Source organism: Nelumbo nucifera, chromosome 1 (genome assembly GCF_055504915.1).
Source record: "Nelumbo nucifera cultivar China Antique chromosome 1, China Antique-T2T, whole genome shotgun sequence".
NCBI lineage: Eukaryota > Viridiplantae > Streptophyta > Magnoliopsida > Proteales > Nelumbonaceae > Nelumbo > Nelumbo nucifera.
In genome coordinates this window covers 44936935-44955869 of record NC_142649.1, presented here as the reverse complement: position 1 = coordinate 44955869, position 18935 = coordinate 44936935, and the positions used below count along the sequence as shown (strand labels likewise).

General features: G+C 39.0%; 1 protein-coding gene across 1 annotated transcript in view; it reads left to right on the top strand.

Annotated features, from left to right (window-relative positions):
- The window catches only part of LOC104590967 (signal peptide peptidase-like 2), a 114101-nt gene extending 98958 nt beyond the window's left edge, over positions 1–15143 (top strand). The window contains exons 11-14 of the mRNA XM_088896603.1: positions 7459–7601; positions 13933–14003; positions 14495–14578; positions 14685–15143. Coding sequence (XP_088752729.1) covers positions 7459–7601; positions 13933–14003; positions 14495–14578; positions 14685–14785 — 399 coding nt within the window. The 3' untranslated portion in view covers positions 14786–15143. The remainder of the gene's footprint in view (positions 1–7458; positions 7602–13932; positions 14004–14494; positions 14579–14684) is intronic.
- The last annotated feature ends 3792 nt before the right edge of the window (positions 15144–18935 follow it).

The window sequence follows — 18935 nt, the reverse complement described above, 5'->3', positions numbered from 1 at the left end:
AAGAAACAATCTATAGTTGCTCGTTCTAGTGATGAGGCAGAGTACAGGGCAATGGCTCATGGAGCGTCTGAACTACTTTAGTTGAAGACCTTCGTTAATGTCAACTGTGTAGGGGTATTTTTGTCTTTATGCTTATGCTTAAGTTGTTGATGTGTAAAGTTATGTTAGTTCTTGTGTCCCTCACTTAAGTAGGGGCAAAGGTGTCATTTCCTGATTAATAGAAATATAAAACAGATCTGGCCGAATGGAGAGTCTGATTTTCTCTCTTGTTCGAACCAGACTTTTCTCCCTCTCTATTCTCTTCTCTTCTTCTTTCTCTTCTCCTCTTTCTCTTATTTCTACTGTTACCATTCTAACAAAATTCAAAGGTAGGTTAGATTCTAATATGGTATCAGAGCCTAACTGAGCAAATCGAAACTGCCCAGAATTCTGTTCTTCACGCACTCAGTCTAGGGTTTTCTCTTGTTTTCTTTGCCATCAGTTGGAGATAAGGGAAGGGGCTGAAAAGGAGTGATCGCCCTCTTCCCTTAGAGGTTTCTATGCCTCCAGTCGTGCAGTTCGTGGTTGGTTGCTGTGGTTTGTAGGAAGCCCTCCCCTAATCGATGAAGAGAAGAGGGCTGATTCGTGTGATGCAGTGGGTGTCGAGTATAGTCTGATTTTCTGGTGATTAGGTAAGAGGTTTTATGCAGTTTCTTTTTGTGAATCAAATGATGAGTATGTTTCAGATCGTATGGTGGGAATTCAGGTTGTAGTGTGTTAGGGTTTATGCAAATTTCAGTATGATTTGAAGGGGGAATGATCTTCAAACAATGTGGTGAGTTTTCAGGTAGTCGTGTGGTAGGGTTGTGGTGTAGAGAGTGTAGTATTCAGCAATAACAAGTGCTGAGAACAGTGTGGTTCAGTGTGCAGTGTGCAGAATTCAGCAATGGGAGATAACATTGTCAGTAAAACCAGTGTGATGGTCCCTACTGACTACCTGAATGTTCAGGTGATCTCTATTAAGCTGAATGGAGAAAATTGTGTACCATGGGCAAAATCTATAGAAGTCTTTCATAAGGCAAAGAAGAAAGTGAAACACATAAGGGAGGAAAAACCCTCTACTGACTTTCAAGAGTATGATGAATGGGAACAAGAAGATGCACAAATTATCACATGGTTATGGAACAGTATGGAACCTAAGATTAGTATGAATTTCATGTTTCTTGATACTTCCAAGGAAGTGTGGAACCATGCTAAGAAGTTGTATTCAGGTCAAGACAACATAACTAGAGTATATCAGTTGTATCAGGAATACTTTAATTTGCAATAGGGTAATCAAAGTCTTGAGGAGTACTATGCTAGTATGAGAAACATTCGTAATGAGTTGAATGTATATCACCCCCTCACCTCTGATGTTAAAATTCAACAACAGCAGAGAGAACAACTAGATGTGACCCGATTTTTGGTGGGGCTAAGTCTGAATATGAACTAGTGCGGGCACAGATACTAGGAGGATCAGCTCTCCTTTCCTTAGAAGAGGTATTTGGTCGACTGAGGAGGATTTCTATTGGATCTACTAGGAACTCTAGTGTTTCTGATAGATCAACCTTTTCAGTATCAAGGGATCGTAGTGTTAGAGGTGGAGCTCAGGGAGCTCAATCTAGTCGTAGTGGTAGCAATGGACCGGTATATGGTAGTAATGGTGGTGGTGGACCTACGTATAACTGTGGTAGTGGTCGTACTGGAGGTCAAGATTCAGGGGGAGTCTGCGGCAGAGGACGTAGTTCAGGTCCGAGGAGATGTACACACTATGGTATGGATGGACATACCATTAATTATTGCTATGATTTGCATGGTCCACCTTCAACTTGGGCCAATCATGCCATGACCAGTGATAGCAGTTTCAGACAGGAGAGCCATTTAGCTGATCAGATGCTCCCTACATCCACAGATGTTCCCGGGAAGGAGATGATGAGTGTCCCCCGTGATGAGTATGAGAGGTTTGTCTAGGCCACATCTCAACAGAACACAGCCACTCTTGCACAGTCTAGTATGGCTTGTTTGGCATCCACACCCAATCCTTGGATTATTGACTCTGGAGCCTCCGATCACATGACTGGAACTCCAGGTGTGTTTTCTTCCCTCTCTCATTGCCCAACATCACAATCTGTTACCCTTGTTAATGGTTCCACATCCTCTATTTATGGTGTTGGTAATGTTAAATGGACCCTTTACCCTTATCCCCAGTTTTGTATGCCCCTAAATTTCCATTTAACCTTATGTCAGTTAGTAAGTTGACAAAGTCTCTTAATTGCTCTATTACTATTTACCCTTCTTCGTGTGTTTTTCAGGATCTCAAGACAAGGATAAAGATTGGTGGAGGACATGAAGCTGGTGGATTGTATTATCTTGATAGTGGTGGAAGTACGTCAACAGCTCTCCAGTCATCTCTTTCTCCTCTCCAATGGCACTGTCAATTTGGTCATCCTTCACTGAAAGTTTTGAAGTCTCTTGTTCCTTCGTTGAGTCATCTTTCTGTTTTGGATTGTGAGTCGTGTCAGTTGGGGAAACATCATCGTGTTCCATTTAGTCCTAGGGTTGATAAACGTATGTCAAGTCCTTTTTCTTTAGTTCATTTAGATGTTTGGGGTCCTTATAAAGTAATGTCATACAATGGGTATAAATACTTTGTTATTTTTGTTGATGATTATTCAAAGATGACGTGGCTTTATTTAATGAAAGAAAGGAGTGAATTGTTTGCCATTTGGTGTCCACATTAAAATTTTTCGTTCCGACAATGTCCGTGAATATTTTTTTACATCATTTCAAGAATATTTGGACCAACATGGCATTATCCATCAGACTTCATGTACCTACACCCCACAACAAAATGGGGTGGCTGAGAGAAAGAATCATCATCTTTTGGAAACTACTTGATCCTTAATGCACCACATGAATGTACCCAAACCTTTTTGGAGTGATGCTATGCTTACTTCTTGCTTCCTGATTAACCAGATGCCCACGTCTATCCTTGATGGTCATTCTCCATTCACCACTTTGTTTCCTACCTTGTCTTTGTTTCCTCTTTCTCCTCGGGTTTTTGGGTGTGTTTGTTTTGTTCATAATCTGGGACCGGGAAGGGACAAGTTAGATGCACGATCCATTAAGTGCATCTTCCTTGGCTATTCCCGGACTCAAAAAGGGTATAAGTGTTATCATCCTAGTTCTCGACGTTCCTTTGTGTGTGTTGATGTTACTTTCTTTGAGTCCACTCCATTTTTCTCGGGGTCAAGTGATGTTTCTTCCTCCTTACCACCTCCTCCACTTCCCCTTCCAGTTGCAGATTTCGTTCCACTTGTTCCAGCTGTGACCAAGCCTTTGCCTCCGGTGCCACCACCTATTCGTCAAGTGTATACACATCACCAACATATACTGGCTTCTCTTCTAGCTCCATTACGTCGACAAATCCGACAGTTGTACCCACACCAGCCCCAACCCCAGTGTCTAAACTTGATCTTCCCATTGCCTTAAGGAAAGGTAAACACAGTTGTACCCTTCATCCTATTTCTAATTATGTTTCTCTGACTCACCTTTTTGCTTTCCATTGCCAGTTTATCTCCTTGTTATCCTTTGTTGTTGTTCCTAAGGATGTCCAAGAAGCTCTTGCCTGGGTGGCGCCATGCAATGGAAGAACTCTCTGTTCTAACTCATAATCATACATGGGACCTCACCACACTTCTTCCTGGTAAGCAGGTTGTCGGTTGTAAGTGGGTTTACACTGTTAAGTACTTACCTGATGGTAGTGTAGAGTGGATGAAAGCTAGACTGGTTACCAAAGGGTACTCCCAAACCTATGGTATTGACTACACAAAGACCTTCTCCCCGGTTGCTAAGATTGGTCCAGTTCATGTTGTGATATCCTTTGCTGCTATGTATGATTGGCCTCTCTATCTCAGCTTGATATCAAGAATGCTTTCTTACATGGTGATCTACTTGAGAAGGTCTATATGGAGCAACCACCAGGGTTTGTTGCTCAGGGGGAGGATGGTAAGGTGTGCCAACTAAAGAAGGCCATTTATGGACTTAAACAGTCTTCTCGAGCATGGTTTGGTAGGTTCAGTGAGGTGGTAAAGAAGTTTGGCATGAAACAGTGCCAAGTTGACCATTCAGTCTTCAGTCATGACTCTCAGGCTGGAAAAATCCTATTGGTGGTGTATGTAGATGATACGGGAATGATAAAGTGGGAATTGATAGGTTGAAAACCTTTCTGCAGGAACACTTTCAAACAAAGGACCTTGGTAAACTACAGTATTTCTTGGGGATAGAAGTACCAAGGTCTAAGCATGGTATTAACTTGTGTCAGAGGAAATATGTCCTTGATTTGTTGGAAGAAACAGGATTGTTAGGTGCTAAACCAGCTGAAACACCTATGGAAGCAAACACTAAGCTAAGTAGTGATATGGGTGAAGAGTTTGAAGACCCTAGCAGGTACTGGCGGCTAGTAGGTAAACTGAACTATCTAACCATTACTCGGCCAGACATTTCATTTTCGATTAGTGTGGTAAGTCAGTTCATGCAGAAACCTCGAGTTCCACATTGGTCGTGATTTCATATATAGAAGTGGAGGAAAACTCGAAATAGAAGGATATACTAGTGTTGATTGGGTTGGTTCTATATCTGATAGGAGATCAACTACAAGCTATTGTACTTTTCTTGGGGGTAATCTGGTGACATGGAAAAGTAAGAAGCAGACAATTGTGGCAAGAAGCAGTGCAGAGGCAGAATATAGAGCTATGGCACATACTACTTGTGAATTAGTGTGGCTGAGGAACCTTCTATAGGAGATGGGATACACTGTTGACACTCCAATGAAGCTCTACTGTAACAATCAAGCTGTAGTCCATATCTCTTCTAATCCAATGTTTCATGAGAGAACCAAGCACATGGAGGTTGACTGTCACTTTGTAAGAGAGAAGGTGCTGAGTGGAGTGATAGATACTGCATATGTTAACACAGGAAACCAATGGGCAGACTTGTTTACCAAAGGGTTGAGTCGGGGAAGAGTGGACTACGTATGTAACAAGCTGGGACTATAGGATATATACTCACCAGCTTGAGGGGGAGTGTTAATGTTGACTGTGTAGGGGTAATTTTGTCTTTATGCTTATGTTTAAGTTGCTAATATGTAAAGTTATGTTAGTTCTTGTGTCCCTCACTTAAGTAGGGGCAAAGGTGTCATTTCCTGATTAATAGAAATATAAAACAGATCTGGCCGAATGGAGAGAGTCTGATTTTCTCTCTTGTTCAAACCAGACTTTTCTCCCTCTCTAGTCTCTCTTCTCTTCTTCTTCTTCTTTCTCTTCTCCTCTTTCTCTTATTTCTACTTTTACCATTCTAACAGAATTCAAAGGCAGCTTAGATTCTAATAACCTTATTGACTGAGATGGGCATTCAAGCAGATATCACAATGAGGCTATATTGTGACAATCAAGCAGCCATAAATATTGTCTGCAATCCTGTCCAACATGATCGTACAAAGCATATTGAGGTGGATAGACAAAAAGTTGTTCATCTTTTCTTGAATTCCTTTCTTCCCAAATTGTCTAAATTATTGCATCTCTCTAACATCTCCACATGGTTCTTCCACTTTTCTTTGGCCACACAAAAAAGTTGTTGAGGCAAACAAACTTGGCACATCAATTGGCAGATTCCACCTGCACCCAAATAGAGAAAATCAATTCCAAATGCATGCAACAAGGGGCTGGGAGATTAGTAAGTCATAGGAAGTCTCTCCATTGGCTTTACATAGAACACAACAATAAAGGGATAAGCACCACATTGTTATATTCCTTTGAATCAAGTCGTAGATATTAATTTTCTCATGAAAAACATTCCAAAAAATAATCTCCAGCCCTGGGAAGAATAGGCTTAAACCAAACATCCTTTACAGGGAAAAGCTGCAAAGGTGTAGGGGAGTCTTGAATTAAAGGCAAACTCCCAACTACCAAATACCTTTTTATTCCACTCCTTAAGCTTTTCTTACGATATTTGCAATTTGTTAGAAAATGTACAACCATTCCAACTTGCTTTCACTCCTCCCTCCCACCAAACAATTACTTCAATAAAAATATTGTGTGTAAGCCACATATTCTTCTTGGTGAAGACTTCCTAGGCAAACAAGATAAGAGAGTGGGTTGAGGTAAATGGAGGGAGTGCTTTACAGACGACAGCATTCCAATGTTCTTATCAATCATTTGAGAACAAAAAGCAATCCAACTTCGAGCAGATTGGCATAACCTGAAAATTGGACCAGGAGAAGGCAACTTGTGATGGGGTGGCTCCTTGAGTTGACTGTTATTAATGGAATTATTAAACTTCATAGAGCTGGAGGTGAGAGCATGATTTGGGTTTGGCTTTATGACCATATCATATCACATTGACTGTTATTAATGGAATTATTAAACTTCATAGAGCTGGAGGTGAGAGCATGATTTGGGTTTGGCTTTATGACCATATCATATCACATTAAAGTCCCCACCTAAACAACTAGGTCCTTCTCATAGACCTCAAATAGGAACTCCTTCCAAAACTCATGTTTCTCTATATCAATTTGTTCTTTATGCATTGGTGATCACTCATTAAAATCCTATCTGTCATGCTCTTCAATTTAATTGATACTATGTGTTACAAGGAGGTTTCGATGGGCTGTTCTGCATGTTCTTTGGCCCAATATTATGTTTCTATGGGCCATTAGTTTCTTATTTCTAATCCTAAGTGGGCCTGAGTTAGTAGGCTTTAGTTGTTCTTTTATTATACTTTAGTGGGGGCAACTTATTTAGTGCATTTTTTATTGTGGACAACTTACAGGGTTAGATTCTCTGTATTGTGAACTATGTTTTCGATTCAAAACTCATTCTCAGAACTGATTCTTCAAAGATAGAAATTTTAATTTGAAAAAAAAAAAAAACAAATCACTATTGACTCTGAACTAATTCTTCAAATATTCTTTCTTTGGAGTAGAATTTCAAATACATTTAACTTCATCTCCTTATCCTAGTCTGTAAATGGGACCCATTGCTTTGGATAGAAGTGTAAATAGAGAACACTTGTTTGGGGAGTCTATTTAGTGGGGAATTTGAAATCAGAATGATGTTATCTTCTCAGTGTGACAGCTTTAAGCTGTTTTCAGCATTCCTGTTAATGGCAGGAGTTCCTTTTTCCCCATTATTAATCTATTACACTGTTACTGTTCAAAAGGATAATGGTGCTTGTTCCAGGCCTAGAAGTACTTCATATTATAATCTTAATCCTTTAAAATTATTTTTCCTTCTTACTATCTTTAATCATTATGGACCTTTATTACCTTTGCATTTAATTTTATAGGACCAATATTGGAGTTTAGACTGCCAAAATATAGCAAATATCTATATGATTAACAAGTAATAAATTATAAAAACTTGACTGCTTCTTTATTTATAGGTTGCCCGTGGTGATAATAGTGGTGGACAGTCCATTCCTATGCTTCTGAAAGCTCCTCGATTTTTTGATCCCTGGGGTGGGTATGACATGATTGGCTTTGGGGACATTCTCTTCCCTGGTTTGCTTGTTTCCTTCGCTTTCAGGTACTTTTCTAACATGTTTATCTAAGGTATTATTTTGACTTTGTTCTCCCTTGAAGTTGTATTTTTATGTACATTGTATTTGTATGTTTAATGAATTAGATGTTGTGTGAAATACCCAAGTCCTCAGATTCCTCTTGCATTGCCATGAACAATATTTTCATATGAATCAGTCTTTCTGTAGTTTTATCAAAAGAGTGATGAAATGAAAATGGATAACCACCTTATTTCAAATTTTGGGGTTGAATACTTAGTAAATTGATTAAATGAATAAAGATATTTTTCCACACAATACAAAGATCCATATGCCTCCACATGAAGTGTTAGCATCATGGCCAGAGGTGTACCATTGGGGCATAAAGATATGTGAGATATGTAGAATACTGTATGCCTTGTAGGAGGTATTCACTTCAGTAGAAGATCAAGACTGCAATCAGTCTTGAACCCTAATAGATTTTAGGTTAAGAAAAGCAGAAGAAAAGTGAGAGGAAGGAGAAGGAAGAGAAGAGAAACAGGAGAACACAAAGGTTTGAAAGGAGGGACAGATTCTAACACACCTGCCGCCGCCACTCTCTTAGTATTTATAGGTTATGTTCAGTACATAGAGAAAGGACAGATCTGCCCTTAGTACTTACATGACAAATAAAGTAAATAAAAACTGAAATAACAAACTGACCCCAACTGACCCTACTATGACTGAAACAAAATTACACATGCTGTCCTACGAACACAGTGGGGGACCACTGCTGTGGGGCCCACATCAGTGTTCTCTACACTCCCCCTCAAGTTGGGAGTAAATATTTATCATTCCCAACTTGGATAGGTCTGCCTCTAACTTCTTCCTTGGTACAGCCTTGGTGAGGATATCCGCGAGCTGCATATTAGATGTGACATACGGGAGACACACTTCTTGTGATGTGACCCTCTCTCGCACAAAATGTCGATCAACTTCGATATGATTAGTTCTGTCATGCTGCACTGGGTTGTGGGCTATATTAATAGCTACCTGATTATCACAATACAACATCAAGGGCTTTTCATAGTCAATACCCAACTCTTCAAGTAGTGATCTCAGCCATAAGATTTCAGCCACTCCATTAGCCATTGACCTGTATTCCGCTTCAGCACTAGAGCGGGAAACAACACTCTGCTTCTTACTCCTCCAAGAGACAAGGTTACCTCCCACACAGGCACAATATCCAGAGGTAGACCTCCTGTCATCAACACTCCTAGCCCAATCGGCATCTGTATAGACCTCCACCTTCATGTGATTATTGTTCTTGAGCAGTATACCTCTACCCGGGCATCTCTTCAAGTATGCTAATATTCTCTCTGCCGCAAGGAGATGAGAAGTTCTAGGGGAATGCATGTACTGCCTGACAACACTAACTGCAAGCTGATATCTGGCCGAGTGAGGCAGAGATATAGGAGCTTTCCAACCAACCGTTGGAACATAACTTTGTCTTCAAGAAGCTCCCCGCCCTCTGCACTAATCTTGTGATTCTGTTCAATGGGTGTATCAGCAGGCTTAACACCTAACTTTCCAGTTTCCGCCAACAGATCTAGAGCATATTTTCTCTGAGAGATAAAAATCCCCTGTTTAGATCTAGCAACCTCATTACCCAAAAAATACCATAGTGCACCAAGATCTTTCACCTCAAACTCTTGATGAAGGAGCTGTTTGAGGGACTCAATCTCATGGCTATCATTTCCTATCACCACAATATCATCAACATATACTGCAAGTAGTGTCAGAGAGGACTCCACCCTCTTGATGAACAGCGTATGATCTGATTGGGCCTGTACATAATCGAACTTTTCAAGGGCTAACCTGAACCTATCAAACCAGGCTCTAGGTGACTGCTTCAAACCATACAATGCCTTGTTCAGTCGGCAAGCACTCTTACCTGTCTCTGTATCATAGAATCCAGGAGGCAACTGCATATAGACCTCTTCCTGTAAGTCTCCATTCAGGAAGGCATTTTTAACATCCATCTGGAACAAGGGCCAAGAATGATTTGCTGCAAGGGATAACAGAACTCGGATGGTGGTCATTGGCTACTGGGGCAAAGGTCTCCAAGTAGTCTATACCATAAGTCTGGGTGAACCCCTTTGCGACCAGTCGGGCTTTGTACCTTTCAATAGAGCCATCAGCATTATGCTTCACAGTGAATACCCATCTACATCCAACCGGTTTCTTTCCTTTGGGTAGGTCAACCAGTGCCCAAGTATTATTCTTCAACAGGGCATCCATTTCGACTTGCATTGCATCTTTCCATTCTAGAACTAATAAGGCTTCTTGCACTGTTCTTGGAATAGGGACAGCAGTTGTCAGTATTACCTGGAGCTAAAGCATTGTAAGCTGAGGCTCGAGTACCTGAATGTGCAAACGCAGATGTGGCAGGAGCTGGTGGTGACTGAAATGGTTGAGCTGAACTCCCAACTTCCTTTTCCAACTGTATGAGGGCAGCCCAAACCGCGGCTAAGGTCTCTAGGGATGTGCCTTTTGTGCCTGATGAGGATGCTGAATCAGTGTTCACAGCCACATGAGCATTACCCTTCTTATTTCTTAATTTTGTTGGGACCAAATGAGGATGTAGCTTCCAACCAGTATCTTTTGTGTGCTTGGGTTTCTTGCAATGTTCACATACCAGGTCCCATTTATCTTCCTTCTTCTGGTCCCTTTCTGGATCACCCCCTGACTTAGGTTTAACAGCTGTCAGGGCTGGGGAAGGGGGCTGAGGCTGCATCATGACTTTCCTCCTGGTCTCTTCACTATGCACCAAGGAGTATGCTTGAGAGAGGGTCACACTATCTCTGGTCAGTATCTGTTGCCACACAATGTCATTCTGAATTCAAGCCATCCAGAAACTCAAACACCCTATTTGTCTCGACTTGCTTTCTGTGAGTCTGTACATCTTTGGGACTCTCCCACTCAAGGGTCTCTAGATGGTCAATCTTATGCCACAAGGATTTCAAGGTAGAGAAGTAGATAGAAACTGGCTTCTCTCCTTGTTGAAGACTGTTCACCTCACACTTCAGTTCATAGGCTCTAGCAACATTAAGGGGTTGGGAATAGGTTTCTTTCACAACATCCCATATCTCCTTGGCTGTCTTTGCCCACAAGTAATTTCGGCTGATATGTGGCTGCATAGAATTATACAGCCATGCCATAACCAAATAGTTCTCTTGAACCCACTTGGTGTACGTTGGGTTCTCCTTGGAAGGTTCTTTCACATCTCCCAAGAGGTAACCCAGTTTTCCCCTTCCTCCAATAGCCATCATGACTGATTGAGCCCATTCCAAGTAATTTGACCCATCAAATCTCACAGTTGTAATCTGAAACCCAGTTTCAGATACACTACCATAACTGCTGTTCCCAAAACTACTTTCTCTCTGATTTTTAAACTCCATCTTTGGTCAAGAATCAGTAGCTACAAACTGTTAGAGCCACTACACCAGAAAACAGCACTTGGACAGTCGATCACAACCAGAAAACAGTATGAAATCAATGCAGGTCTGATCTGAAACCAATCTGTAATCACGGTATATGCATGAAACCAATACAAATCTGATCTGAAATCAATCGGCAATCACAGTACCAAGCAGTCTGTCAAGTTTTTTATCCCCTAGAAGAGCTCGAAGCCAAAAATAAGTCTGAAACCAGCTTAGAGAGCAATCTGAGATGCTGGAGCAGAATTAGGGTTTCAATCGTAGGTCTGAAATAAGTGCTCAGCCGCACTTTCCAAGCAGTCTGTACAGTTAGGACCTGTCGTAGGGTCAATATGAAACCCTAAAACTGATCACCTCTGAGAGAAAACCCTAAAACAATCACTTTCCAAGAAGATAAAGAGGGTTCGGCCCAACAATCAAACTCTAGATTAGAGAGAAAAACCTTAAAGCAGTTCGGGCTCTCCTTCTAGATAGGTCCAACCTATCTCGACTGATAGCAGTCACTGGAAACTACATAAAAACTTACTCAAAGAATGCTGTTCACAAAGGTTTGAAAGGGTTACCTGAACCCTAGTCTTCGCTGCGTCTTCCTAATTACCAACTCTCTGCAAGCCGCGGCAAGTCCTCAACAACTGCGAAACTCTCCTGGTAATCTCCAAGAATCAGCCGACGAATACTTCTTCATAAGCTTCCAGCCCTAGCTGGTCCTCATGTGGTCGGCTGGACTAGACACACATAAGAAGCCCTAGATAGGCTTTGATACCAAGTAGAAGATCAAGACTGCAATCAGTCTTGAACCCTAATAGATTTTAGGTTAAGAAAAGCAGAAGAAAAGTGAGAGGAAGGAGAAGGAAGAGAAGAGAAACAGGAGAACACAAAGGTTTGAAAGGAGGGACAGATTCTAACACACCTGCCGCCGCCACTCTCTTAGTATTTATAGGTTATGTTCAGTACATAGAGAAAGGACAGATCTGCCCTTAGTACTTACATGACAAATAAAGTAAATAAAAACTGAAATAAATAACAACTGAAATAACAAACTGACCCCAACTGACACTACTATGACTGAAACAAATAGTTACACATGCTGTCCTACGAACACAGTGGGGGACCACTGCTGTGGGGCCCACATCAGTGTTCTCTACAACTTCCACTGCGCCTTACATGCTAGGTGTGTCCCAAGTATATGTTACAGTTGTAACATGATTTTTATTAAAAAACAATATAAAGGATAGGGCACATCATTCTTTAATATTCTCATTACATTATATATTGTCCACATCACAATTCCTCTAAGATCTCCTTGACTCTTAATTTTTTTGGTTCTTTTTTGGATTTTTTTGAAAGAAGAAAACATCAAACATGGGGCTATATAAACTCAACCACAACCAATTTAGGTTCCTTTTTACTAGGAAACTGAACAGTCCATGCATTACATTGGCCACTTCTAGTGTACAGTAAAGATAATGAATGGTTGATTATACCTCCTGATTTAGAATCTTGTGATTGAATCCAAGTGTTTGTCTTTTATGCTTTCCATAGCTGAATAGTTTTCTAGTGTCTTTTTCTTCTTAGTGACTTAGGTATTACGAGTTGAGTTCAAAACTCAAGTATTGATTACATTAAGGGTTATTGAAAGTATCATGCTTAATTTTCAGTTTTATTTTTGAATGTGATGGTTTTATTATTACATTTTTCTATCATGTCCTTTTATAAATTTTCCTGATTTTCCTTGCATGGTATTTGATTTTTATTATTTTATTGTATTTGTTAGAGTCCGACTATTATACCAAAAAGGCATGATATCTTAAAAACAGTTGACTAATCAACTGGTATTCATCAGAATTCACCAGGGGGTGTTGATCGATAAATCTTCTTCCAGTATCATACCCTTCCGGCTTCATAGACATTGCTTATTCATTATTACATATTAATTAAAAAAAATGTGCTTGGGAGGCTTGAGCCTGCTTTATAGTTTATGCCTCATGTCTCAAGATAATTGAATTCCTCATCTCACACCTTTGCATTTTAAACTTTGATGCCAAGATTCAAAGAAGCAGAGACAGAAATTGAGAGGAGGAAGAAATCTGAAACGTGTGGGTGCAGGAATCCCTCATTGAGCTATTAGCTCTTGGCTCAGGGAACTACCCAAGAGCTGAGATCCTTTCTTTGTTGTAGGGATTAAAATTCGCATACTCTTGAGGTGAACTTATATTATTGTAGAAGGAAATTCTGATTGGGTGATTTTGACTAAGCTCACATGATGTCTGGCCTCTTAGACATTAGATTGGAGAAGTAGGATCGGATCCTTGGCCACTAGACTGGAGCTGAACAGCTTATTCAAATTGGTGTCTTTCTGAACTTCTTTTTGATTTTTTCTTTTCTTTGGGGAGGGTTGGGGGAGCAAGGGAGTGGAGAGAGACTTTATATCTGGGTGTGCAGCAATAGGACTAGGTTGTATTTGATATTTAATTGAGTTTCGTACCAATGGTGTGTTAGCTATAAGCTGTATGTTTTCTATCCCCATCATTTGATTGAGTGCAGGGGTGTTGCAGTTTTTGTTGCATTAATAAAGCTCCTTCACAAGGTTACTGATAAAGTGAATCTAAAGATCTCATTCACATTGTTTGCTACTAGCAGTATCCGAATCCTCTCATGCCATTCAATATGTGTTTCTTCATAATAGATACAAAATAAAACTTGGGACAAGAATAAACATAATGATCTACCCTACAAATGTGACCAAAAATAAAACTTGGGAAAGGTAGGGAAGAAGTCTTTGCTTATTAATATTCTATTGACTCTTTGTCTCTTCTGATATTACATGATGCTGCAAAATCAATTCTCTCTTAACTCTCAAGGATTTACCTGGCTGATGCAGATATGATAGATCAACTAAGAAGGGTATTATAAATGGATATTTTCTTTGGATGATGATCGGCTATGGATGTGGTGAGTCTCATATATGTCATATTGTTTTTTTCTTTAGTTACATCCTCTAACTTCTATAACATGAAGTTATTTTTAACCATGAGATTAGAAAGATTATGCTTGTCTGAACTATTATCATTATGTACAATTTGTGGTAAAGCAAGTCTTTAGTTGAATGAGGTAGGTGTCCATATCCAAAATTTGTTGTCAGTCTTTACATAATTAACATGACCATAGAGTATTACAATGTGCAGTAAGCAACAATATACATGACCATAGTGACAATAATGGTTGTGAATGTATAGCAAAATTTTCTATAAAATGGTAAACTTCCAACTAAATCTGACAGAATTTGTTAATTTATTTACCTACTGGCTCCTGTCTAGTTCCATACTCCATCTTTTGTTACCAAGTCATTTTAATATTTGATTCTCTGTCTAGGTAAGTTGTTAAGCATAAATGAACACTCTACTGCTATCTTTTTCTCCATAATTTTATTTTCTTTATTGCAGGCCTTTTCATCACATACCTTGGTTTATATCTAATGGATGGGCATGGTCAACCTGCCCTTCTATACCTTGTTCCGTGTACACTAGGTAAAATGAAATGTTGCCTTATCAACCAGAATTCACATCCCTTTTGGTGTTACTGAGGGAAGGCAATTGTTGTTAACTTGCATTTGTTCGCATTGTTTTCATTCAGGGGTTATTATTGTATTGGGTTGGTTGAGGGGTGAGCTGAAGCACCTGTGGAACTATGGAACTGACGAATCATCAAGCAATGAACCTTCTGCCGAAGTCTGAAGCAAATCAGCTGTTTCCCCAAAGCAAGATAATGGGCGAGCCCCTTGGATCTGCTGAAAATTGCCAGCACGGTAGATGCTGGGTTAGGGCATACCGGTTCTCCAATCTCAGTCTTGACAAGAATCAGATCCATTTGATATAGAGTGCATTATGATGGAAGAGCATAACTGTCTGGCTATGATAATTAACCATTCAAGCTTCCTGTTTATAGTGATTGTTCCTCTGTTTCTGCTTCCAGTCATTCAGTAGGGTGTCAGCTCAACACAATGTTCTTGAAATTGTAATGTCCGAAACTAAATGATGTTTTTCATAAGCTCTTCATCGGTTACTCTGAAAAGAAAAACAATTTATACGCAAAGAAGCCATTATCCAATATTGGTCCTAGTTATTTGGGGTCTTGGGAGGCGTAGACTGGACGCGGCCCTAAACTTTGACATTTTTATTAAAATTTGCTATACATGCAATAAGGGGCAATTTCATCGGTAGTTTGCCAGTAACATCTGAAAAAAAAAATACTGTATATCTTTCTTGGGAAAATCTATACTGCTGGAATGACATGATACATTGACCAATGAAAGCCTCCCCACCCAGGTGGTTACCACTTTTAATATTTTATGGTACCGGTTTATCCGGTGTCATACTCGAATCCTTCTTTCTTTATTTTAATTTGAATGAATGAACGTTCAGACAAGCAGGTAGAACTCTTACCGATAAAGTCTCGTTCTGGAGTTCACATCTCCTGTACTATCATCAGGAGATGTTCCCAATACAAGGTTGGGATGTGCTGTGAGGCATTGTAGGGCATCCCCTTGTGAGGCGTAGATGTGAATTCTTTGTTTCTGATGTTTGTTTTTTATTTTTTATTTTTTGATACACATTTGAGTTCAAATCAGTCCCCCACAATGTCTCACAGCATATCTCCGCCGTATATTGGGAACATTTCCTGAGACATCATCATATCTGATATTATCATTGGGATATGTTTCCATTGCATGACAGTTATGTGCTGTGAGACGTTATGCGGTCAATTTTGTGGGGGGTTGATTTGATCTCTACGTATTCTGATGGTTTGATTTAATGAACTTTACTGTGATGATTAACATTTTTTTCGACTTGTTTCAACACCATTCGCATGGGGGCCCTCCCTTTGACAAATTAATCCCACGTAGGTCACCAGACTTGCCACTGAGCACCGTGTCTTACCAGGGTCACCCCATAAAGAAAGACGCAAAATTAAAATATTGGTTTTGATGTTTCCAGCTTTTAATCCCAAACATTTTTTGCCACTTGGAGGGTTGATGCAACGTGTCCATATCATCGATCTGACAGTATTGGCTTCTGGTTATTCTGTGTGTATCTCTACAGCATACCTTGATTTCCTTTCTTGCATCGCGTTCAAATATAACATGTGCTGTCAAAGGCTCAAATATAACAAGGGATTCTCTGCAAGCAAATACTCTGCACACACTCGGCAAGTATGGGTGTCTAGTCATACATCTCTCTATAAATTTAACATATATGTATGGAAGATATTTCCACTGTGCGCTATATGCACAGAATTCTCATTTGCAGGAGATTTGGGCACGTTGTGAGCCCACTTTTACAAGTATTATATTAAAAAGGGTAAAAGACTTAACACCCCCCCCCCCCCCCCCCCCCTCCTGAGGTTTCTCCCAAGTATTTTTCAAATTGGACTAAGACCTCTTCCTTGTCAAATTATAATGGAGGAATTAAAATGTCTAATATATTATCATGTGGCAAATTTGGAAATAAATGGAGTTTTATAGAGAAAAAAATACTCATCTAATCATCTTCAACCTTCAACCAAGTACATTCATGGTTACCACTAATCACTTGAATTCAAGCTTAAGCACTTTTTAAGTACATAGAAAAATGTAGTTGGTTGAGAAGTGCTTATGATTCTAGGTTACCCTTGGAATAATCCTAAGAAAAAGGTTGGTAGACCACAAGACCTATTGGACAGCTTTAAGACAAAGGATTCTAAGATGATGCAAGGCAATATGGTTTTCATGATGTTGACATGTTCACCCAAATAATTTCAGCTCATATTGAAATGACTGCACATTTAATCCAAATTTGATTGCGCCTAATTTTCCAAGGTACATGCATGCTCAAAAAAAAACTAAATTTTATGCCTTATCCACTTCAAAGTTATTTTCATTAGGATTACATCCTTTTCTCAAAACTCTACTAAGGTTTTCCTACCTATGAGTTATCTATTCTAACTCACAAACCTAAGCCATGCTAGGGATTCAAACTTATACCACAACCAAGTCGTAATCTCACTTCTAATCCTACCATTAGGTTTTCATCTAGGATAGAAATATGTCATATGTAGCTGGTCTCCTTTATGTTCAAATTGAAAATTCAAACCCTCACAAAGCACAAAATAGCCTTTTGATTTAAGTTTATCTTGATCCTAGAATTCTTAGTATCCTTATAGTTCAAGGAGCTATGATTAAAACTTCACTTTTCACCAAATGGGACTGATTTTGATGCTCCTAGCATGAGTTCAACATTCTCTTTCTTAGTTTGTTTGTCCCAAACACAAAATAAATGATCAATTTGCAAAAACATTCTTAACATATGCTCATGTGAAGCAAACACACTTATAAATTCATAGTCCTAGACAAGATAAGAACATAATCTTATTTTTGTAGGTAAGTTCCTATTTTTGAAAACTTGCCTAACAAATTGAACCCTAGAAATTTGGGATCTAAGACACTATTCACTAAAATCCATATTTGAATCTAAGAAATTTTGACCACATCTTGTGCACAAAAAATGCTGAACACCCAAATACAACATATATAGCAATATAAGCTCAATACAAAGAAATGCCTCTCAATAGGTTGATAGAACAATTACAACCAAAACTTCTCAGTATACAAGATAACACAAAGAATTCTAGGCTAGAATGGGGCTTTTCTCAATTTTAGGCTCAAAGATTTTCTTTCTTTTCACCTCAGCGGAAACTCAAAAAAAAACATCATTCATCTCATTGTCTCACATTTTCCTCTAGTTTTCTTGCCAAACTCTTTGAATCATACATTATTGCCCTCACTTTCTTTCTTTTTCTTATAGATTTTTACAGGCAAAACAATATAGCCGTAATTTAATCATTAGAGGTTGATAAATCCTTTGTTAAAACACTTTAAAGACGACTTCTAACATATTTCAAATGTTATCCCAAAGAGGAAATAGTCGTTAGATCTCAAATGGTTGACTAGAAATCACATGAAAAACTTTTCTTCACATAGTAATTAACTAATAGACTCTAGTAGTCGACTACATATTACCTAGACATTGTTGTCACAAGTAGTTGATTACTGATTTTGGATAGTCGACTACTAGGTGATTCTAGTAGTAATTTGTGAAGGACAGTCGATTACTCACCATGTACGTCTCATTACAATTAGGCACTTTCTTTTCAAACTATTAGTACTCTCAATGAGTTCGTTATCATCAAAATATGTAAGGTCAACAATAATTTCACTCATAGTTAATCTCCTTTTTATTCATTATGCTTAATAGTTTGTATAATCTCTCTTGTAAAATTTATGCTTCTACTGCATTAATATCAATCATAAGATGTTTATTTTCATACAAATTGCAAATTTCTCTTTAGTTTTAGTAATTTAAGAAGATTATTGCCAAGGAACAAAACAAAAGAAGGAAAAGCTCAAAGCATCAATTCTGATAGATGGATGCTCGTGTTTACCTTCTACTACAATGCTTTAAAGACCTAACAAGACATGAACCAAAAACAAAGGTCGATTTGGCCCAATTGAGTTTACCAACAATACAACCCCAAGTCAAGCAAGCTCAATAGGAGATGCATATCATGAAGCTAAATAAGATTATAGGAGCAGTGATAGAGAGCTTAAATATTCAGTCAAACTAAAGGATAATGCAAATGTTGATTCAACTAGGGGATCATTCAATGAAAATTTCTTAATCAAGAGTTAAACCTTGGGCTGCTAGAAATCTTTTTTCACCAATCTATTAAGTTATTCTGCTTTGATATCACTTGTTGTCTAGTCAGTCTAACCCAAGAGGGGGTAGATTAGGTTCTCTCACTTTTCTATGCCAATTAATCTCCTTTTGAACCTTTGAGTGTAAATCTTGT